Source organism: Pagrus pagrus (genome assembly GCF_965226575.1).
Source record: "Pagrus pagrus genome assembly, chromosome: 10".
Classification (NCBI taxonomy): Eukaryota; Metazoa; Chordata; class Actinopteri; order Spariformes; family Sparidae; genus Pagrus; species Pagrus pagrus.
The window spans coordinates 9332156-9354763 of record NC_140194.1 but is presented as its reverse complement, the minus strand read 5'-3'; the positions used below and the strand labels follow the sequence as shown (position 1 = coordinate 9354763).

The 22608-nt window shown below is 41.2% G+C and overlaps 2 protein-coding genes across 4 annotated transcripts; one reads left to right on the top strand and one right to left on the bottom strand.

Annotated features, from left to right (window-relative positions):
* Positions 1 to 697: 697 nt before the first annotated feature.
* Positions 698 to 12795, top strand: ttc23 (tetratricopeptide repeat domain 23). 3 transcript variants are annotated; one of them, XM_084363636.1, is made up of 11 exons: positions 702 to 1008; positions 1221 to 1386; positions 2193 to 2316; positions 2694 to 2847; positions 2947 to 3072; positions 8852 to 9023; positions 9164 to 9269; positions 9962 to 10089; positions 10331 to 10480; positions 12144 to 12226; positions 12323 to 12795. In XM_084363636.1, the coding sequence occupies exons 1-11, from the start codon at positions 950 to 952 to the stop codon at positions 12435 to 12437; spliced, it is 1383 nt and encodes a 460-aa protein (XP_084219762.1). In that variant the 5' UTR covers positions 702 to 949; the 3' UTR covers positions 12438 to 12795. The 3 variants fall into 3 exon arrangements, 2 of the variants coding, with proteins under 2 accessions (XP_084219762.1, XP_084219763.1); XM_084363637.1 differs by having other exon boundaries at positions 987 to 1073; XR_014623363.1 differs by lacking the exon at positions 12323 to 12795 and having other exon boundaries at positions 698 to 1008; positions 9962 to 10129.
* On the bottom strand, positions 12617 to 21918 carry synm (synemin, intermediate filament protein). The gene is made up of 4 exons (XM_084363635.1): positions 20974 to 21918; positions 18863 to 18987; positions 17233 to 17312; positions 12617 to 16995 (listed from the first exon to the last, which is right to left on the bottom strand). Exons 1-4 carry the CDS (start codon positions 21769 to 21771, stop codon positions 14930 to 14932), a joined length of 3069 nt encoding a protein of 1022 aa, XP_084219761.1. The 5' UTR covers positions 21772 to 21918; the 3' UTR covers positions 12617 to 14929.
* Between the last annotated feature and the right edge of the window lie 690 nt (positions 21919 to 22608).

Genomic DNA, 22608 nt, shown 5'->3' with positions numbered 1-22608 from the left:
TAATGCTTTCTTTCTTTTTAAAGTTAGCATATATATTTAGAAATGTACAGGGGTCAATCCATGCCAACTCACCTAGGGCCTCCCAGTTCATTTCATTGATTTTCTTGAAGATAAAAAAAAAATGTTGAAAATTCTATTGAATTATAAATTGGTTGAAAATGTGTCCTGAACTTGCAAGAGACCCTTAGGAAGCTTGTCAACGTTAATATATCTAAATACCTGTTGCTGAATGGTTACAGTAATCAAATTAATACATCAACATTATTTCTTTTTTTTTAAGAAAATCCATGACATGAACTGAGAAAAGTTCTGGGTACTGGGTGAAATGATGAAATAGTAAAATGACCCATAGTAAAAACAGTTCTGGGTGGCTTTAAATGAGCAGAAACCAGGTAAGCGCAAGAACCATTAGCAAGTAACATCTTAAATACAAACCTACGTTATTTCCTAGTGTATTTGTACTTACCTGAGAACGTATTTTCCGCTTTTGTCGATTCACTTCGCCGTTTTATTGGAAAATCACACGGTAAAATCAATGCAAGACATCTACATTGAGTTATTTTAAGAACAGCGCGGTTCTTGAATGCACCCCACTTCCATGAGGTGCCCGTGTATGTTCAAGAAAGGCATTCCCAGCGGGTATCACCTACTTCTCTCCCACAACGACACACGACCACAAGTCTGGCTTTAGGAGGCTATCTCCTGCGAGTGGCATGATTTTAGCACAAAAGCGTATCACTTAAGATATAATTATACACACATAGATGTATTTTTTCAGTCATTTCGAGCACAGTAGTGAAGGAGGAACAGCGCTTAGTTCACGCGAGATGACACGCAAAGTGTAACCACGGTAACAACAACGTGAAGAACACAAAGTGTAGATGGCGCCGTCAACGTCAACGTTAGCTAGCTGAAGTCACACATTTCTCACTTTAATTGTGTGTGAAAAATGGCTGATAGTCACCAAATTACAAAAACACGGCTCAGTTCCTCCGTGTCTCCAGCCGAGTAAGTCATTTCTTCTCACTGGCATTTTCGTTTTACCCATGAATCCATCAAGGTAGATGTTGAAGGTAACATAACTTACTATCCCGCATTATTCTGTCTTTAAAGTCTTCATAAGAGGGATTCAGGATGGGCTAGTGCACTAGATAGGGATGTTAAACGTGTTTTTCCTTTTAAAATGTGCTAAAAATGTTTCGACGTTACTTGTTTGACAGCATGGGGAGCACCGACGGGGGCGCGAATACATCTCCTCTATGTGACTCAGGTGTGCTGAGTCCCTCACAAACAGGATATGCCAACAAGGAATTTCTTATGATGCCACCTGAAGGAAAGCTCAAACACTTTGACAGGCGAGCTCAGGCCCACGAAGACAACCAGGAAGTAGGTACAGTACCATAACAGTACCATGCTCAGAAGATGTGTCTCCACAGCAGACTGTAGCCAGTAATTGTCATTGACTGCATTCTAGGTGTCGACCGATATGGCAGATATAGAAATCTGACAACCGATATTTGTAACTACTATTCATTTGCAGTAAAAATGAAACTCTTTGTGTCAAAAACCGGTGATGAAAGTACTGTTCTTAAGTAAGATTTTGAGGTACTGGAGTATTTCCTTTATCTACTACTTTATACTTCCTCTCCACTACATGTACTTGATCAATTTAGTTAATAGTTACTTTGCAGATTCAGATTATTCAGTGTCTATAGGCTATTCATTGTTACATGTTACCAATCAGATATTGTTGTGGGTGGAACATTTTGTGAGAGGATACTAGGGCTGAACGATTTGGGAAAAAAATCTAGTTTCGGGTTTTCTAACCGAAATTAACTGATAATCAGCCAGGACCATTATCGGTCCAGCCCTATTCCATTCATATGGTGGATAAGGTGGAGATGGTGTTTACATGCCAGTTTCCTGGTCTCTGTCAGAGTACTCCAGAAATATCTTAGTTTCTAAAAACCAGGATAAAGCCTTATCTAGGTTTTTGAAGCCAGGACAAGATGTTACTGGATACTGCAAAAACCCAGTCATACCCAGGTAATCATGTGCGGGTGCTCACTGTTGATTTGTCTTGACTAAATATTATATTAGATAAAGATATTCCATTTGCAATGATATAAAACAATGGCTCATTTTCTGTATAAAAAAAGTGCTAATGACAATCATTTCCTGTATCTGCTCAGTTTGATGCTTGCATCCAGGACCTGGTGCGTTGCGTGGCTCTGACCAGGCTGGTACATGGGGAGGGACATCTGAAACTAGCCCAGGCCCATGTCAGACTGGCTAAAGCATATTTTCAACTCAAAGGTAATTTTGAAAACATAATACGGTGAGTACATTGTAAATCTTAACTGCAAATTATTAAATATGTTTTTCAAAAACTACCACTTAGGACCCATTCATAAAGCATTTGTCAGTCTTTGAGTGATGCACCTGTAATCACACCTATTATTTGACTTCTTTTTATCCACGACAGATGACTCATCGTGTGTTTAAAAAAAAAAAAATTGCAGGACAGTCTTTCCAAACTACTTCTGCTTACTGTGATTAATCCATGTAGCAACCTATGATTTATAGTTATTTATCTACTACATTAGAAGATTTCCATGTGGTTCAGATGTGTTCAGATTGAGAGTTAGCATGCTGTTCAGTTTGCACTCATTGGTGTCTCTTTGTTCCCTCAGGCTGGGGACTGCAGGCCAAGGAGCACGCCGCTCTTGCCAGAGAGCTGCTGCCTTTCTGCGCCTCCGTCTCCTGCAGGGAAAAAAAGCTTGAGATTCTCATGTGTCTCCTGAGCATACACCTCACACAGGGAGCTGCTTCACTGACCACAGCCAAATATCCTTGCAATGATATATTTAACATTAGTGCAAATATTGGGAATGAACAGAAATATCAACTCGATTAACAAGCTGAGTAACTCCTTGACTCTTAAACTCTTGAGGAGGCAGAATCCTCTTTTCTGGAGGCAGAACAAGTTGTTGAGGAGCTTCATCAACGTGGTAGCATCAGCCAGGAAGAGAAGATAAACTCAGAGGTGGAAATCTCCACAAGTCTATCCAGGTGCGGAAAACTATTTTTTGATTTCCTTTTAATTTTAGCAGCAGCAGCACACAGCAGATTTTTAGACAACATAAGAGCTCGACCACTACTGGATTTTTGGGGCCAATACCAATGTTGGAAAGTAAAATAAAATTAGAATATCTATATATCAGTTGATATTTTTCTATAAACAGAAATATAAAGAGAAACTAGAGGTTTTTTGCAATGATCCTCAAGTGTAGTTATCAGAAACGTGACAAAGATATGCACACAATGGAGGAAGTATATTTTAAAGTTTAAAAAAAACATGACCAAAAACCGAAATGCACTGCAGCACAGTAAAGGTAAATTTCACCAGGAATTAATAATTATTGGACAACATATATGCAGATACCAATATATCTGCAATACGCCAATATCGAATAAAAATAGAAAAGAGATAAATACACAGTAGACCGAAGGTTGTAACGCAGTATTTGTTGTTGCAGCTGCTACTTTGTTTTCTTTGGCATCACTGCCTGGTAATCAGGTGATTTGCTCTATTTATTTCCTGTGACTCTTGTAGTATCATGTTCAGGCTGATCCAAATAAATTGATGCTATTCCCAGTCATGTCAAAGATCAGGCCTTTTCAGAGGGATATGTATAGGGGAGTATAACCAGAATGGTTTCACATTCTCACAAATTGTTATTATAACTAAATAATATTTGTTTTTTTCAAACTTTCAAATTTCAAATACAGTACCTCATTTTTAAGTTTGACCACAAGATGGCACTACATTCCTTCTTAATTGCATTAAACCAACCTTTCACATGTTTTTTTTTCTTTTTTCTGAGGGAAGGGGGTTTTTGCTGACCAAGTTGTGCTGATAAAAACACCATTATTTCATGATGTCTTATAAACAACAACTAAACAAATCAAGGTTTTCCCCTGCTGTTGTCCAGTCCACTTAGCAGTCAGCGTGGGTGTTTTGTCGTAATGATGCTTAGAGACCTGCTGGGTGGGGTTTCTGCACGTCCACTCATCCAGTCACTGCTGAAGCACAGGCACAGATGGGAGCAGGGCCTTCCTCTTCCTTTTTAAAAGCATTTCCCCCCTTTCTCCACACGGTTTCTGCCTTTTTTCCTTTTGCTTCCGCTCTAGCTTTTACTCCCTCCTTAATTATTAACCTCTCTCACCTCATACCACTCTTAGACATTGCTTTTACAGACTGGTTTACTCCTTGAGATGTTGCAGAGCCCTTTATTTCCTTGTTAAATGTCAGCTGCTTTGTTTGCTTCACACCATTTCCATATTATTGATTTGTGTCTACCAATTTACAACGTGCATTTGTAACCTGATGGTGGTATTGACAACAGAGGTCCCAGGGCTCAGGGAAAGATTAAAGACTTAGTGGATCATGGTGAAGAGACCATGCACAGAGATCGAGTGTAGGAGCAACTGATAGCCTGGGAACTGTGGAGCCTAGCCACTTAAAAAATAGCAGCCACTTGTCATAGCTTGGATCGCTGTGGGTGAAATTAGAAACACGACCCGGAAATTAAGTATAGACTTACCTGGGTTGAGGTCATCCCACTACTGTGTTTATATTAATTTGTATCATGTTAAAGGGGAATTCCAGTATTTTTAAACTTCCTATGTTTACATATTTTGGGGTCTAAATGATAGATATGCAGAAAAGTTTTGGAATTGGTCCAGTTGATCTTTGAGGCAACTTTGCGGTCGAATTACATTCACTAAAGTCCCTGTTTTTGCCACTGACAGGCTCAGATTGTTATTTTTACCATCTAATGGATCCCTACAAGATAGAACTTTTTTATGAAAGATTGAAAATCCGTTTTGTTTAACCAGAAACAGAAGCTACGTTGCTTTCGCCAAAATCCACCAGACTCCATTTACAGAAACATTAATTTATTCATCTTTGTTTTTCTTTTTTAGTCGGAAAAATCCTTAGTTCACCACGTTAGATATTACATTTCTAGAGAGAGACTAAGCTTTTAGATGCAGAATATTATTTTCATTTCTAACTCTGTGAATGAAGAGTTTATTTCGCTGTTTTGACACAGTAAATAATTTATGCACTTATTGTAAATGTTGGTATTGTTAATGTGTGTATATAACTTTAACATGGGTGTATGTATCTATAAGTTTTGTGGAATTGCAAAACCCAGTAAAATGCAGGCCTGTCTCCATCAAAACATTAGACAACCTCACAATGTTTGTCATGCCTCGTAAGCAGCCTATCTTGTCAGAATTTAAAAATGTTGTTCTCTTAACTAAAATTAAGAAAAAGAGATTTGAAAGAACTGCTCTTGTCTTAAAAATCAGTACAGTATATAAGAAAAGACAGTAGAAGGGTAACAGTGTTTCAACAGGCGATCCCATCTTAAAGCAACGCTCTTGAATATAAATCTTTGACATTGTACGTATGACCCCATGTTTTGAAGACCTGCTGAGAGGTAAACTGGAGCAATATTCCTGCTGCGTTTACAGTAAACAATCCTTATCAGCAGCTGAGGTGAGCTACACTCACAGGAATTTGTAAATGATGCCATCTTGGTCTGTTTCAGAGAGTCAGAGTTTGTTGACATGATGTGTGTAATTGAAAAAATGTGCAGACTCTGGCTGGTGTGTAAGCTTACTAAATCTCTTTTGTTGGGTGATGACTAAGAATTTGGCATGCTTCTAAAAGCTCTGTCAGTCAACACTGTTGTGATGGAGGGGAATGTTCCCACCAAAGCCTGGAACAATAACCCAAGCTCAGCTCTCTTACAGATCCCGGTCCAAACATTCTGCCGGGTTTTAGATTCACACTCAAGGTGTGCACGTATGATCAGCCAGATGGGCACTTTGATACAAGGAGGCTTTATTGTTAGTTTCAAATTTATTGTGTGGGTCTTGGCCATGGTTGCTAAGATGACTTAATTTCTTTGGTTCTTTATAACTGCTATCATAAATCTACATTTTAGCTGATAGATTTTATTCAATTAAACAATTTGAGAATGTATCTTATAAATCATCTCTTGTTGAGTGATACATTCCCAAAGATTCTTCCATATTTCCCCACCCTAAACTTTTCATTTTAATGAATCATATTAGCATCAGTATACACTCTCTGTTTACCAAATTTGTGCAGAGAGTTTCCAGAATTTGTGCTGACGTGGAAATCAGCAGCCATGTCCCCCTATCCCTATAGTATATGTAGGCTATTGACTAGATTCAGACATATGCTGCGTTCCAATACTCATACTACTTTAACTTTTAGAAAGATTCAGCCCAGCTATGTCCCAATACATTGTGTGTGCCAAAAATACCAGGATGTTGTACTGCATCTGGTTGCATTTTTGCAGTATGAAAGCCATCATCCTTTTTTGGCTATTTTAACCCAAAATCCTCTGCACAGCAGAAGATATGTCACATTGGCTGAGCCTCCGAGAGAGCGCAAACAGAATACAGCTCAAACTGCATACTTTTTCTTTCTACTTCAAATTTTGCTCTACAAACTGCGGAGGGTCTAATTTTTTTCATACTGCATTCAACAGTATGTACTTTATTAGGGCAGCTGTAGTTTAAACTAAAAGTTTGAATTGCGATTGGAATCACACCAGCCCCGACACCTGTCTATGTTACGACTTTGTTATTACAGTAATTTTACTCAGTGCTCATTGGTCGGACCACACTCATCCTTCAGTGTGGCCTTCATTTTGATCTCAGCTACAAACCTGTGCGGTTTCATGACTGCATCTTGCATGGTTGTGATGCTATCGCACTGACAAAACCTGTCCACAGACAGACAGACAGATATATAAACACCTGGCAAAGTACTCAAAACTGCTTCGTGCTAAAGGGTGTGTCTGGGACCACATTGTGTCATGATGACACACAGACTCACAAGGTAAAAAAACATCACAGTCGGCATTGTCGCGGCTGGTAAAGTACAGTATGTTATTTGGAATGCAGCTATAGTGTAAATACTCATAGCTGCTGTATGCTAATTGATAGTGTTATTCTTCCTTTAGGATCCACAGTTTGCTTGTTTTCCTTCCAAAAAGGTAGCTCTTGTTCCAGATGTAAAATCGTCTCTGATTAGTTGGCTGAAATAAAACCAGCAGGGATTTCTATTGTAAATGGCTACGATTGAGTCACTACCCGAGACTGAGCAGGTAGTTTTGTATTCTTACCCATATCCACCTAGGGGAAAACACTATAAAAAGCCTCATCAATCAGTATGCCATCTGTGTAAGGCAGCATACAAATTTTCTGGAACATGCTGTTGTGTTTTTGTCGCTCTGTTTTCACTTTTGCTTGGCCTTACTGTATCATTTTCCAAGCAAAAAGCCCAGAGCAAACTTACGTCAACTATGTTCTGGAAACGTTTACAAAAGAGGACTGTGTGGCTTGTTTGGAAACACATCTACGAATCCTTGATTATATTAATTCCCTGCCCTGTGTACTCTTAGTAGGTTTCAGCTGGATGTGGCATATTACGGTTCTGCCAGGAAGTGCGTAAGGATGCAGAGTGAATGAGAGGATAGAGGGGTATTGTCTCCGTCCGTCCATGCAGGCAGAATGGCAGGACTCAAGCCATGCAGGAATGTAGCTTGGCTTCAGCCATCCTTGCTGCCCTAAAAGGACCTGAAGTGCCTGCCCCATGAACACTTATGGGAGGGGCACTGCGAGTATCCATCATGGCATGTTAGGATAATCTTGGATTCATGGAAAAATCAGAAGAAATGAACCATCGCAGTGTTTTTGTAACCTGTGCTGCTGGCTTTCAACCAGTGAGCCATGAATATCTCGATTCATGTGGTGCTGGGGTGTGAGCATAACATAATACTGGCTAAAGAAAGGCATGTTGGATAAAACCTTAATTCAGATGATTATACAGATTGACTGATTGATTGAATTGTCATTCAGATAACCATAGACAATGATGCTTCACACAGTGTGGCTGTGGATAGACTTGATTTGTGAAAAGGAGTTTCCTGTACCACTGTGTGACAGCCGTGTAGCCAGAGATTGTACAGTAGCGAGCACTGTGTCCTCTGAGAAAGGCCACCCCCTTGACTGGAGAGCTGAATTAAATTTAGAGTCCATTAGATTGGTTGAAGCTGTTAGCAGAGCAGCCCGATGGATCCAAGGTCCCTTCAATGGTTAATGCAGCCATCGTCTCATCCACTCTCTCCCACTGGACTGCCCTGTAGAAGCCCAAGCAGCTTTACAGTACAGTATGACAGGAAGTGAGTGTCTTTTTAAAAGAGCAAAGACATCATCGGCAAAATATGTGAAGCCTAAGAACTTGTACACATTGTTACAGATGCACAACCCTGAGTTTGAACACACTGCAGGAGTTTTTTGTCAGAGTCTGAGAGGCTGTAGTTAAAAAAGGGGGGCTAGGAGCAGCGTAACCCTCAGTCCCAGAGGAGACGGTTAAAGACTTGTGAAAGGAAGCAGCCAAAAACAGTTAAAAGGCCAATGTGCAAGCTTTCCCTATTATAGTCTGCACTCCACCAGGTTTCAACTGCCGCCTTCACCACTCTGTTGGGTCTGGGATTGGCTGGACACCAAGCAGTTTCTTCAGTGATGTAAAACAGCCTGAAAGTAATGAAGTGCAGGCTGATGGGTATATCTGCGATGATTTTAGTGTTATGCTCAAGTATGCTTCGGCAGAGACTAGAACTACTTGAAGGGTTACTCACTAATCATTACTCCTCCCTGCTGCCTTATATAGTAGGCTGAACTGGTCACTATCTTTGTTTGTCTCTCTGTCTCTGACAGGCTGTCCATTTCTGCTCTATAGGGTCTATAGGAGACAGAACAGACCAGAGGACGCATTAAGCCAGTGTGAGAAGTCCTTGCAACTGCTGAAGGACTGCGGTCAGCTGGAGAAGACATGTTCTGTCTATAGGGACATGGCCGCTATTGAACAGGACAAAGGTCATCTGGACCGAGCCATAGAGCATCTCACCAAGGCAAGGGGCACGACACTTGCACATCATACACAGCTCTTATCTAACACAAACAAACACATTGTTGTTAAGGCAATGTTCCCACACCTCCTTAATTTTGATGATATGTGATCTGTCTTATTTCACGTGGGGGTTTCTGCTAGGCTCATGCCATTGCTGTGAGTCACAGCTCAGAGGAGCTGGAGGGGGCTCAGATCTCCCACAGCCTGGCCCTCATCCTTTCTGCTGCAGCAGAGCCCAATCACAATGGTGAGTTTATTCTCAGATACAGGCCAGGCCCGAGCAACAAGGGGTTAATTAGGATGTGAATATCTCGTTGTCTTCCTATATGTCAAATTCTTTGTGATGATGTTATGGAAACCAGACTTATACTAGTCTTATTGAAGACAAGTTCAGTCATGTCAGCATGATGTCAGCTATCTTGAGGCAAATACAGTATATGCTCCATGGTAGCTACATCAAGCATAACATCTGTAGACTAAGACAATAATAAGGATTTAGGTAGAAAAATCTAAAAATGAAAAGTCGATTAGTCAGTTAGTCAATCAAAAAAATAATGCCAACTATTTTGATAATCTATGTTACCATATCCTTCATTTCATATCCAAACATTTGCTGCCTTTTTCTTTGTCATATATGATAGAAAATTAAGAGTCTTTGGATTTTGAACTGTTAGTTGACCAAAAGAAGCATTTTGAAGATGACACTTTGTGCTCGTGAACGAGCATTATTCACTATATTTCAACATTTTATTAATTGAATTATTAATCGATTAATCGAATTATGAAAATAATGGGCAGATTATTTGCTGAAGAAAACAATCATTAGTTGCAGCCGTAATTGCATCGATTCTATAGCAGCACATTTTGCATTGTTCTGCTGTCAATTACTGCTGTAATCTAACATGCATCATTTGTGTGTTTTTCTCCATGCCGGTGTAGAGTCTGCGGGTCACTACTTTGAGCAGAGTCTGAGTGCTTACAAGAACTCTGCAGGTCCACATGATCCAGCCTTTCTCACTGCTCAGGATGATTACTGTCGTTTCCTCCTCTTCAATGGCCAACAAGAGGTCACACACACTGTTACCACCATAGACATCTGTAGGAACAGTGAGGCAGTGTCACTATACTGAGACTAGACATTTAAAATGTTGTAATGTTTTTTCCGATTATGTTTTGTTCAGAGAGCAGCACCTTGGAAACGCCCTCAGTTTGTAATCGTCTGGGGATTTATTCCACCTGCTAAACAGGGTGTGGCTCTCACCACTGATAGCAAGAGATAGTTTACCTGATTTTACTGTACCTGTGCAGAGATGCATGGAGATCCAGAGGGCTTCTCTCGCTACCAAGAGATCTACATTTGGTGAGCTGAGTGCCGAGGTAGCAGACACGCTTCAGCTCATAGGAAGTGTGGAGATGACTGAGGGCAGGATGAAGCAGGCTCACAGGACCATGACAAAGGTAATCACAAGTTCCAATATACAAACAGCACAGCTGATGTTTATCTTGGCTGCAACCTGTAAATTCATATTAGCGATGCCAGGCAGAGTAGAAGTTACTGTTATCAAACACTGCCAAAGTATGTGGGAGGATTTAATAAAAGGCCAGGAGTCAGCGGGTGTGTCTATCAACACCAGTGAGATTCCTGTTCAAAATATACACACAAAGAGTCCCTGTCATGTTGAGATGAGCTATTTTCACCGTCGTCCCTGAAGCTCAGCGCTATCAGAGTCGCAGGCTAATCTTGGAAGGGTGCAGTGTGCAGAGCCGTCCTCCCTGGTGTAAAATATCACACGGCGTGACTTTGTGTTTCCTCAGTCTGGATGGAGCCTGACAGATGGGCCACACAACTTTGGAAAGTGAATGACAGTCTGCTAACTGCTGTCAATTAAAGGGACACTGACCCCAATTAGTGTGCCGTGCAATTATGTCCTTAGAAAAAAAAGTATCATTCTTATTTCCTACAGGAAAAATTGATTGAATAGAGAGCAGCCTTCTACCTAATTGAATCATGGTCCTCGAGATGTTACTGTTTATTCCTTATGTAACAAGTGTTTTTGTTTTTCACATTCAGTTTTACCGCACATGTTTGCAGTATGAGCTCAGTTTTGCCACCCGCCAAATATACTACAATAGCTTCTTCATGCTTGTAAGTAAAGGAGCCCGGTTGCTATGTTGATTTGTTTTGACAGTGGGGCTCCAAGTCCCCCCTCTGCACTGAGAGGGTACATCAGGCTTCACTCTCTCCACACCGACTGGTAACCTTTCCGAAGTACCCTGACACAGAGCAGATATGTCAGGACATTCGTTTCCTGTCATCGTGACACCGTCCTTACTCTGACTGAGTAACTTTTGTTTTTCCAGAGGAAACCTGGCTCATGCACTAGATACAGTACATAGGAATTACTACAAAAACAAAGCGAACAATAGCACACACACACTAACATACAGTTGACATTTCCCTCTCCCTCTGAAGTGCTGCTGAAAAAAAGGCCTTCCATTACATCAACCTTAGCAACGGTGAAAACATCCAGGAGGCCAGATGGATCTGTTCCAGATTACATGGTGTTTTACTTTCCCCGGCGAAGAGGAAAACTTTTCTCTTCCACTTTCCCAACTTTAACGAAGTTCTCCTCACATCTTGTTCGTGCTTATTACAGAAACAGCAGGCAGGCCTTTATTCTGTCTGTTGCATCACACACTGTTATCAAATTACATCTGTTTTTGGTTAGACTTTTCTGGAATTTTGTTAAATTACCCAATATTTTTTAACGTCATAGAGTTAGGCAGTCGTTGCTCACTCCTCTCATTGGATTGGACCAAACTAAATGAGGAATGGAAAGTGACTCAGACTGCTTCTTTAATTTGACGAGCTAACTACCTCAGATTCCTGGAGTCCTCGTAATATATCTAGCAAATCCCCCTAGTTGACCTGACACTCCGAGTGGTCAGCACAGGTGTTATATAAACCTTGGACAGCTACAGTGGTTATTTTGGGATGTTTAGTGCTTTCCCATGTTGCTATGAAGTGTTTATTCCCCCTCTTGAGTTGCACCTCTCATCTTCCACGTACCACTCACTCTGCTGTTGTTAATGTTTTTTTTTGTTTGTTTTTTTCTTGAAGTGCCTGGAGATTCAGAGTTTGTTGTACGGTCTTCAGCACAAGAAGACAAAAGCTACAAAAAAAGCTGTGGACATGTTGGCTCGGTAAATCTGCATGACTACAGTTGATTTTATTTAGTGGCATGATTACAGTAGAGGAAAACATGAGCCGGAATAAGACCATGTATGTATGTTTTGCAGGGCACCTGAGGTGGCTGAGAGACAACAGAGGCAAGGCAGAAAGAAAACAAAACCTCACACATTCTCAGTCTTACCATCCAGCGGCAATGATGGAAACTCTATGTCTGATTCTTAAATTTTCTTTTTTTTACTGTGTCACTACAATAACTTTGCTGGTATGTACATTTCTTTATAAAAATGTATATATCTCTTTGAAAATACTGGCAGCTACCAGCGCAAAAAACTAGCCACTGTCCACTGGCAGTACGATTTTTGTGTCCTTTGTTAGCTTTCAAGAAATACTCACACTCAAAATGATTCCCACAATAAGTTTTAATTATGTTAAGATATAAATCAATTTCCAAATAAGGGCTAGAACCTTTTAAACCAAAGCAAGACCATTTGTTTAATAGAAATCATTATGTCAATAAAAGTAATGATGTTGGGCTACATGTAATAAACATTTGACTCATTAAACATTCTTCGTACATCAATGTAGTTTCTGTTTGCTGAATTGTTCATGCTGTGAAATGGCACATGGTATCCAGATGACACTGTTTCCTAACAACAGTTCCTTGCTTAGCCACAATTTAAGTGCACTGATGTTATGGTTTTGTTTAAACTGGCAATAGACACATTTTCTGTTTAATGTACAATTATGAAGTAAAGGTTGATTGCACAACGTAACAGGAAATAAACCATCAGCGTTTAAATTGGTTCCCTTTAAGCCTCACTGTCACTAAGCAATTTTGTCTGCTACCGGGCACGAAATCTCCCAGGAAAAGGAACAGAAGTTACTTAATCCGTTGAATAAAGTTATGTTTTGTCCTGTGTTGTTGTTTGCAACTCTGATTAAAAAAAAAATGGAAATTATCCAATTGGCTTTGCAACAGCGGCGCCAACAATAAGACCATTTGGAAACACTAGGGGGTGGGAAGGTTGTCTGTTGCCACTTTAAATTGTTACCATTTGCAGATGAGCTCATTTGTGGAAATATGCTCTATCTGGGCACTTAATGGAACAGGTTTTTTTTTTTTAACATGTTCATAAAAGCATGGCATTCATGCTAAACATTGCACATTTACATGATAGTGTCAAAAAGCTAAGCAGTGTAGTCATTGCTCAGCAGTTAGAAAGTGTAAACTTTGCAGCCAATGTGGAGAAACATGTAACAAGACTGTAATCATAGTGGAACATTTCTGCCTCTGCTACTAGTACACAACACTACAAACTCAAATAAACAGTCATTGCCACTAAGCTGATGATCCAAAAATAGTCACGGTCATGAGCACACCCTTATGTTGGCGCAAAGGTGAATCCTTCAAGCCAACACATGTCTACGAGCAAAAGGTGTCCAGACGAGACATACTGTACATTAAAACCACGTGATAATTTCTTTCTCAATGATGAATCCTTTTAATTCGTTAAGATACATAGTACTTCTTTTCATCTTTGACAGTCCTTTTTATGAAGTCCTAATTTGTATAATTCATCATTTTGAACTCCCAGCTCCCTGATCACTTGTTCTGATCAAAATGTTGGGGAATTACAAAATATATGGCAGTGACAGACATTTTACAAACCTGCTTCACAGCAATCACATTGACCATGTATTCCAGCTTTGGTTATATAACAGGCAATTTTTTTTTCTTATTAATCAAAATGTGTAATGTGACTTGTGTTGTGAGTAAAGTCAAATAAACTGCAAATACCTAAAATTGTTAGTAACTGAACAACCACTTTTTTATTTCGTATTCACTTGCACTACACCTTCAAACTTTCTTAAGACAATTATCTTCTTCTCTAGTCCCACTGTAACATTCTCAGCTGCAAGGTGAACTATATTATGTGCGCTTCACTGACTACTGTGAAAAATAAACTACTGTGTTTCCGGCATATATATTAAGAACATACCATTTGGCAGCAGTGCTCAAGTCAAAAGTAAAATTAAAGCCCCAATCTGCAAACAGTGCACAGCACCTCATTACCCTTAGCTATCCTATGCTGGCTTGCATTAAATGTAGATTCAACAACATGGCGGACACGGCCGTGATGTGATCGGGTGCCGTGCAAAATGGGATGTTAAAGCTGTACAGCACAGGTTAGTAGAAAAATAGAGAAATCTAGAGAGAATAAACAAACCTCGTTGAAGATAAACGGCAAACTATAAAAACATAAAAACATTCCAGCGTAGCACTCCATCAGTATTGACCAAAATAAAAATGTGCTACAGTATGTAGATTTACGGTTACTTAAGTTGCCCATATTAGTTAGCACTCAGTATTTGTAAAAGCAGTACAGCCACAATTATTATCAAAAATATGTATTAATTTGGTTATTTAGACTGATGAACTGAATTTAGCTTGAATTGAGTTGCAGTTGAGTACTCCAAAGTTACATGCTAGTTAAAGAGCGCACTAAAATCAATTACATATCTAATGTTTTACTGCAAAACTTGCAAAAACTTGCAAAAACTGCAAACCGCTTTAATGCCGCGTGTGTGTGTGTTTGAGTGTGTGTGTGTGTGTGTGTGTGTGTGTGTGTGTGTGTGTTTGAGTGTGGACTGCTGCATCAGAAAAACCTCAACAAGTAACATTGGCAAGTTTGAAAATATTTCTGACTGACTTCCTAATCATCTGTCGGGCTCTCCAGGTAAACTATTCTTTTCTCTTGCAAAATCTTCACCGGGGTCTCCGAGATTTGAGATTGCAGCTCTTTCACTGAGGCCGCCTCAGGATGGCTGCCCTGTGTGTCCATCTGGAAGGTGAAGGACTTCTCTGATGGCCCCAATTTAATATGTTTCTCAGTGATTTCAGACACAGACTCGCCTTCTTTAGTGAAACCTTCAAACTCTTCACCATACGCAACATCCTCTTCTTTGGAGACTCTGACGCTGTATCCTCCGGCTCCACCCTGGAAGGCTTTCTCAAGCCCAAGGTTAGAAGATCGGAGAGCTGCCATGATCTGGTCTTCGGACAGATCATCTCCTGTCTCCAGCAGCCCAGAGTCTTCCAGGCTTTGAGACACATTCAGCTCTGCAACTATAGTCACGGTGCCATTGTCACTTGACTGTTGCACTTTTTTGACATCGACAGCCACATTCTCTGGACTTTCACGACTGACTTTGGTGAGGAAAGCCAACTCCTCCTTCAGTGGACCCGACACTGAGCTTTGTAGCTTCTCTAGAGCTCCCTTCAGCTGCTCTTTGGGCTCCAGAGTGTCCTCTCTCAGAAACTCAAGGACTGACTCCTGCACGACGGGGGAGACCCGAACCTCTTCTTCAATGATGCATTCGGGGAAGCTCTCTTTGACAAACGAGCGATCACCTGACATGAACTTGTAATCATCACTCTCCTCTACAATCACTCTTCTTGTGGGAAGAGCTTCATCTTGATAATACCTCTCATCCGACAGGTCATCTAAGATTCCATAATGTCCATAAGAGGTAATGCCGCCACCCTCCTCGGCTTCAGAAAGATTATCATCTGGGGTAGAGACAAAATACTCGTCGGGCTCTTGATCCTGGGAGAAATATGAAGGTTCGGTCTCTCTAGAAACCTCGTGAACTTTCACAGATCCACCCTTGCCATGATCTGTATCTGTTATGGAGGTTTTCATGGCATCACCATCACTCTTCTGAATTTGGGCATCATGAGGGACGTTTTCTAGCTCCTCAATTTGGAAATATGTTGAGGAGGGCTCATAAAAAGTAGATCTGGACTGGATCTGTTCAACCTCAAGCTCCTCATCACTGTAGGACTCCACTGGTTCCTCGATGATTTCCACATTGACAGACTTATGTTCCAGGTCCTCGCGTCCCTGCAGACCACTCAGCAGGTTCTTAATCATGCTTCCTGTTGCTGTGTCCTTGATATCCTCCAGTGACACCTTCTTAACACCTAGGCCCAGCAGCTCTTCCAGTGCTGTGTCCTCAGAAATATCCACCTCTTCCTCCACTTTGGACTCCAGCACGATCTGTGTCTTAGTCGTGCCGTCCTCCTGCTCAGTTTTCTCCACATGATACCTTACCTTCGATTCTCCTGAGGAGCAAACCTTAGCGTCCAAGCCTGCCGGTTTTATCACTTTCTCGATGATCTCCTCCACAGACACCGTGTCCAATATCTTTTTCTCACTTGGGCCAACCATTGACTCAGTTTTCTCCTCATCTTTGAACTTGCCTTTCTCTCTTTCATCTGACACTTTCCTTTCGCTTTCTGTCTCAGTTTCCGTGCTCAGGCTCATCATCGGCGGTGACACCACTCTCACTGATTTTGTGTCAGTAGTGGAGGACTTGATGGGACTGGCTCGGTTCTCTCCCCGGGAGACCTGTTCGATTTTCACAGTTTTCTCCTCTCTTGTTGTTTTCTGCACATTTTGACCAATTTGGTCTCCTTTCTGGCTTATTTGTTTATCTTTGGCAGTAGCAGCGGGAGTGGTGGTGGCGGTGGCAGAGGCAGAAGTAGAAGCCCGAGCTTTGGTGAATGAGATCATGTCCCTTCTGGATGCAGGACTCTCATGCCGAGCTCTGCCTGCAACTGAGATAGGAATGACCCTCGAGGGACTCCTGGACCCAGGAGGAAGCACAGGGGATCTTCTCAGGTTTGAAGCTGGCGGTGTGTACCTGACATCCATATGTTGTCTGGTGGTTAAGGTAGAAGCTCGTGGAGTGTAGGGCTGGGCAGGCATCCTGATTTCTGAGGCAGAGAATTAAGTAGCAGGAATTATTAGATGGATAGTACTACATGAATAGTTGGACATTTTAGTTAATGTGCTCATTCCCCTTTCTTTGTGATGGTATCGATCTTCTGATCAAACACTTTACAAGAAGGCAAATGAGCATTTGCCAAATGTCAAACAGATCCTTTAAAATCAGTCTTACAAAGTACTCTATAATCAACATGTAACAACAATAATACTTCTTAATACTGTACCTATTACTCTTTCTCTTTGGTGTTGATTCGCCCTCCTGTGAGCATCTTGCAGACCCGCTCTCTCACCTTCCAGAAGAGCCCTGGACAAACGAGAAACAAGACAAAATGCCTTTTGAAGACGAAAGCAAATAAGTCATTGTAAATCACCAGTTAACCTCCTATTGCAACAAAATTATTTGTTCCCATATATAGAAAAAGAAAATCAAAGACAAATACCTCACAAGTCGTTCTACATCACTCAGCTCTGCCATTTCAACCTTCTCAAACTAAACGCAGCAGGCTTACAAGACGGTGTGAGCCCAGGACCTGACCATATAGGGTGGTGATCACCAAAAACATAACAAGCCACTATCATGTAATAAAGACCTTGCAGTAATTAGCTTTAACAGCTCACCTTTCCTTGGCCATGCTTCAACAAAACCTACAACCGATTGAGCAAAGCAATGTGTCTCAAAAAGGGACAACCTCTCTGGAGAGTGCCTTCCGAGAGACTGACCTAAAAATAACAGCCACAATGCAGGGCGGTCCATACTTCCCAGTGAATCCCCGAGCAAAAGCTGACTCGTGACACAGACAAAAACACTTGTCACGGCCACGTCTCTGAGCAAACATTCTGTCCATTCCAACAATTCACAACAAACCTTATGTGCCAGCAGAGGAACTGCCATATAGAGACACACTGGAGTGGAAAATCTTCAGAACAACTTACTGGGAATTGGCTCAATGCTAATGACATTTTGGTGACAAATTAAATAATTGTTGAAGACTGTATAGATGACCTGGGATATGAGACAAGAGGTTACGAAATTACAAGGATAACTGAAATAAAAAACGACTGCATATAAAACCTTCAAGCATGAAACACACTGCCGGTATGTTTGTTAACTGTTTTATAAATAACTTTGCCTTTCAGTAAAAATAGTCTTGTTAGTATGTGGCTCTGTTAGGAGCATGAAGACGTGACACATGTGCTATTACAGGATATGAAATGCCAGATATAATGTGACTTGCTCCGTAAACACTTATAATAAACCACAGAGAAAGTTTAAACCACTCTACTTTTCAGTTTGAGTGTTCAGATCAGAGCACTTGGTGCCAAGACCGGCAGGAAGCAAGCAGCTGATTTCTTCTAATGTTTTTTGATGAAAGTGCTAATTAAGCTAAGAGTAATTTCAATAAGTGCGGGGCTGGTTTGACCACGCTTTCAATCTGTTCTTGAAAGCATTGAAATATCACTGAAAAGAGAAGATTTACCTGCAAACTTTAAGAGTTTCTTAAAGGTAGGGAAGGCAGTTCTGGAGGAAGATAGTCGATTGTTGAGTCTCATTCCCAAGTTGTTAAATACAAAAGCTTTGGGTCGGTATTCGACCTGAAATTCTAACCCAAACCGTCGGTATTTGACGACCTGATTAGCCTTCCCTACCTTTAGGTCATGAAAAAGCATACTACTTAAAGCCAGAAATGCATGCTGGCTCATTGCCACACTGTTGAGGCTTACTGGGAAACTAGTATAAAGCCATTTTCCTAATATGGCAAATCAAAATATCTGCTGTGAAAAGGATCAGTTCGACTCAAAGCGACCATCTAGAAAACTGTTTTGACTCGATAACAAAATGAATAAACTCATCACCTGTAGGCAGCCACCTCCATGCCCAGATCCATCTTAACCTGGAGGAGGTGCTGATGCTCTCGCATCTTCTCTGCAATAGTGTCAGCCATCGTGTTCCTCTCGCGCTCCAGCTGCTCAATAACCATCTGCGAAAGAAAGAGAGAAAAAAGAAAAAGGAAAAAACAAAGTTTTCACTTTGCACATAATTTAATTTTACAAGTCTGCGGTCTTTCCATTTTTTTATGTTTATCCCTGCAGTTTAACTGAAAATACTGTAATCATTCTGCTCCCTTGTTAACCATAAAGTTTGTAACCACTTTTTATTTGACTGCAGCCGACAGTAGTTGTTAGCTTGTTTCTGTTTTGAGTTTATTTATGTCGACTTCTAATGCAGAAAGACGCTGAACTGGCTGATCACTTCCCGTCTGATCTCACCAACAGACTGGATTACTCACGTGGACCCCTTTATCCTACGTCCTGACACCATACAACAGATATCATGCTCAATTCTTTTTTTTAATCACAGGGTCAAATGTGAGAAATGTGTTTTTGTAACGAAATCGAACACCCCCGCAGTGCACAACCAGTGTAATCATATGCAACTGACTGACCTGCTTACGACTCCATCTTTAGGAGACTAATAAGGATTTGTCAGTCTGACAGCTAATTGGTTTAAGTGGCCGGCGTAATCTAGCAGCCGTAAAGTACTGAGGCAGGTAGACTGTCTTTTCGCTACTCAAGCTATTCAATCCTTTAATACTGAGGTCAGATGTTGCATGCAAGATCCCATGCTTTTGACAGTTAAAGGAGCACAACCGTGTCAGGCAGCACTTACTGTTGGTAATGTCATTATGTTTTGTGGTGGGGAGAGATACATTAATGTCAGAGGCAACATTTATGGCATGTGTGTGCTTTTAGGACAGGCTGAAGTGAGAATGAGCCGACTTCCAGGGATGCACTCTGAAAATGTTTTCAGAGTATATCGCTGTATGAAATGTGATGTTAATGTACCATTTATTTAATTCTACTTCTAATGGCATTATTAGAAATATGCATATTTCAAGGACATATTATTTGTGAAATTATAATAAAGCATTTGTTCAATCGAAAAAAAACTCTGCTTTCTTTTCTTTTAGGGTCATTGTTGCTGATACTGATAATAATAATGCACTCAGTAGAGTGCATACCTCCGCCAAGGCCCACAGTCCCCTTTAATTCAATCAAGCCTTATCCAAATATCGAATAATCCACAAGATCTACATTTTTATTGGATCTGCACCTCATTGTTCTCACTCATAGATACCAGCCACCCAGATAAGCCTGATTATTTTCATCCAGATCCACCCATTACTCCCTGAGGATTTAATGAAAATGACGCCCTGTCTTGTGATCTTAAAGAAATTACCCGGATCCATCCCTTTATCCAGATCCACACCCATCCTCCATCCAAGTAAATAAACGGACACTGTACATATCCATAACCAAACATAACCTTTAGGTTATAATTGTGTATTACTGGGATACCATGAAACTGGAGTTCGATAAATATATAACGGTTGGCCGATATTATCCGCCGATATTGGCGTGTCACATATATATCGGCATCTACGCATATGTTGTGTGATGTTTGTGGATAATAAACTTTTTTAGAGATTTTAATCTAGAAAAAGATGCTTGGGGTGATGAAGAATTATTATTGAGTGCATTGATGTTTTGGACATTAAAGTCTACTGCCTCTATTAGTACGTATCTTTGCAAAATATGTGTGTATATCAACTGATATATTTTACTCCCTAATATCAGTATTGGCCTCAAAATTGGGCATTAATTTGAAATCATAATATTTTCTAATATTCTGATAATGTTGCATGCTTAGCCACAGACTACCAACATAGTTATTCCTAATAGAAATGTCAGCCTAGACTGTGATGCTGTGATTATTATCCAGATAATGTTTTTCCAGCAGCCGCTGACAGCTGCAGCTGCATCAGTGCCTTTAAAGAGCAGTGGGTGTGGCAGGTCCAAGAGGGAGTAGCCTCTCCTCTCTCTCGTGGCTCAGCGCGATGCAGAGGACATTATTCTTTTAGATTTGCACATTTATAATTTCAGATCATAATAAACTTCCCCCTCACCTGATATTCACTGCAGTCCAAGCGGAATTTCTCGTGCATGTGCATCAGCTGTTCCTCGAGGTGCGCCTGAAACTGGCCTTGATTTTCCGCCTCTGCGCGTAATTTGTCCAACTCTGAGGCGTACAGCATCTTCTCCCTCTGCAGATCGCTCAGCATCGCCTGGTCCGCTCTGATCGACTGCTCCATCTCCTCCACCTTCAGCTGGTACATCTCAAAGGTCTCCATCCACCCTTCGGACACACCCCGTGCGTACTCCTGCACCTCTTCCACGGAGGCCGCCGGAGGCCCGCGATAAGTTTGCGTGATGATGGGCACCACCCGGGACTCCACCTGGCGCCGGAGATGGTCCATTTGTTGCCTGTGCGCGGTCTCCATGCACTGATACTCGTTCTCGAGTTGGAGTAAACGCTGCTGGAGTTCGGTGTTGGTCTTGTGAGCGTGGTGGAGCTCCTTCTCGTAGCCTTTCAGCTCGCCCCCGATGTCCCTGCACACCTCGGTCTGCTCGCTGCACAGGGACTGGACCATCTGCAGCTCCCGCCATAGCTTCTCCCTCTCCATCTCAGCCTGGGACTTTTCAAACGACAGCTGCCCCACCATTCTCCGCAGATCCCGCATCTCACTCTTGTACTTCGGCTCCCGCTCCGTCGTCCTCGCTTGTCTCAGCTTGTTGATTTCGGTGATCAGATGCGCATTTTCCTGCTCCAGTTGCTTCGTCCTGGACAGATACTGGCCAAGTCTGCTGTTGAGCTCCTGCAGCTGCTGTTTCTCGCCCTCAAAAGTTCTCTTGAAAGGCAACATCGTGGCTTCTGCTCATAGAGATAAGAAACAAAGAGTTTAAAAAGATGTCCTGCTTGTGTGTGTTTAGGAGGCAGGTTGTCCCGGTGTCATCTGCGTGTGCGTCCGTGGGCTCGAGTGTGATGTAATATGCGACCGGTGGCCTTTGACAAGTGCAGGAGGAGGAGGAGGAGGAGGAGGAGGAGGGCGGGTCCTGCCTCACAGGATCGTCCCAAACGAGACCGAGTCCCTGGCAGATGTTAGGCCGCATTCAATGGCTGTCGGAAATATTAACATCCTGATCACGCAGCAATAACCGAAGATGTAAGATGACACAATGTGGGCTAGAAAATAAAGAGTAATGTGTCTAAATGTTTGTCTTGTGTAGCTTCTACAATTATGGATGGACTATATCTTATTAATATAATGTTTACTTCTGTATTTATCTTTTGTGGACATGTTTGGTCTTGATTTTTCTCTGGCCAAGCTGACATCAGAAATGCAAAGTGAGATGCACAATATGGATTTTTTTTTCAGCTGATACGATATTTGCTTATCTACTAACGTGGCTTTAGGAATAATCAAATAATATAAGGCTTCAGAGCACTCTGCAGGACAATGACCAACGAAGAAGAAATGAAGGACACAGAAAACTCAATTTCATTATATTGTAATTTATTATTTTTAATTTAAAAAAATCACGACACTGAATAACCAACCACATCAACAGGTTTTTTTTTTTTTAAGATTAAAAGTATTGAAAAGTATGCAGGCCAGTTAATATAAGAAAAGGTTAATCAAAAAACAGAAGTTCAGCCTCATTATCAGGCTAATTAAACCTGTTACTTGGATGTGAGAACT

Bases quoted from the DNA above. Each gene is read 5' to 3' on its own strand.
- synm (XM_084363635.1), bottom strand. From the start codon at position 21,771: ATGTTGCCTTTCAAGAGAACTTTTGAGGGCGAGAAACAGCAGCTGCAG. The intron at 18,988-20,973 runs GTGAGGGGGAAG...TTTCTTTCGCAG, and splicing joins TGGACTGCAGTGAATATCAG to ATGGTTATTGAGCAGCTGGA. The intron at 17,313-18,862 runs GTGATGAGTTTA...TCGTTTGTCCAG, and splicing joins ATGGAGGTGGCTGCCTACAG to GGCTCTTCTGGAAGGTGAGA.
- ttc23 (XM_084363636.1), top strand. From the start codon at position 950: ATGGCTGATAGTCACCAAATTACAAAAACACGGCTCAGTTCCTCCGTG. The intron at 1,387-2,192 runs GTAGGTACAGTA...GTATCTGCTCAG, and splicing joins CCCACGAAGACAACCAGGAA to TTTGATGCTTGCATCCAGGA. The intron at 3,073-8,851 runs GTGCGGAAAACT...TCTGCTCTATAG, and splicing joins ATCTCCACAAGTCTATCCAG to GGTCTATAGGAGACAGAACA.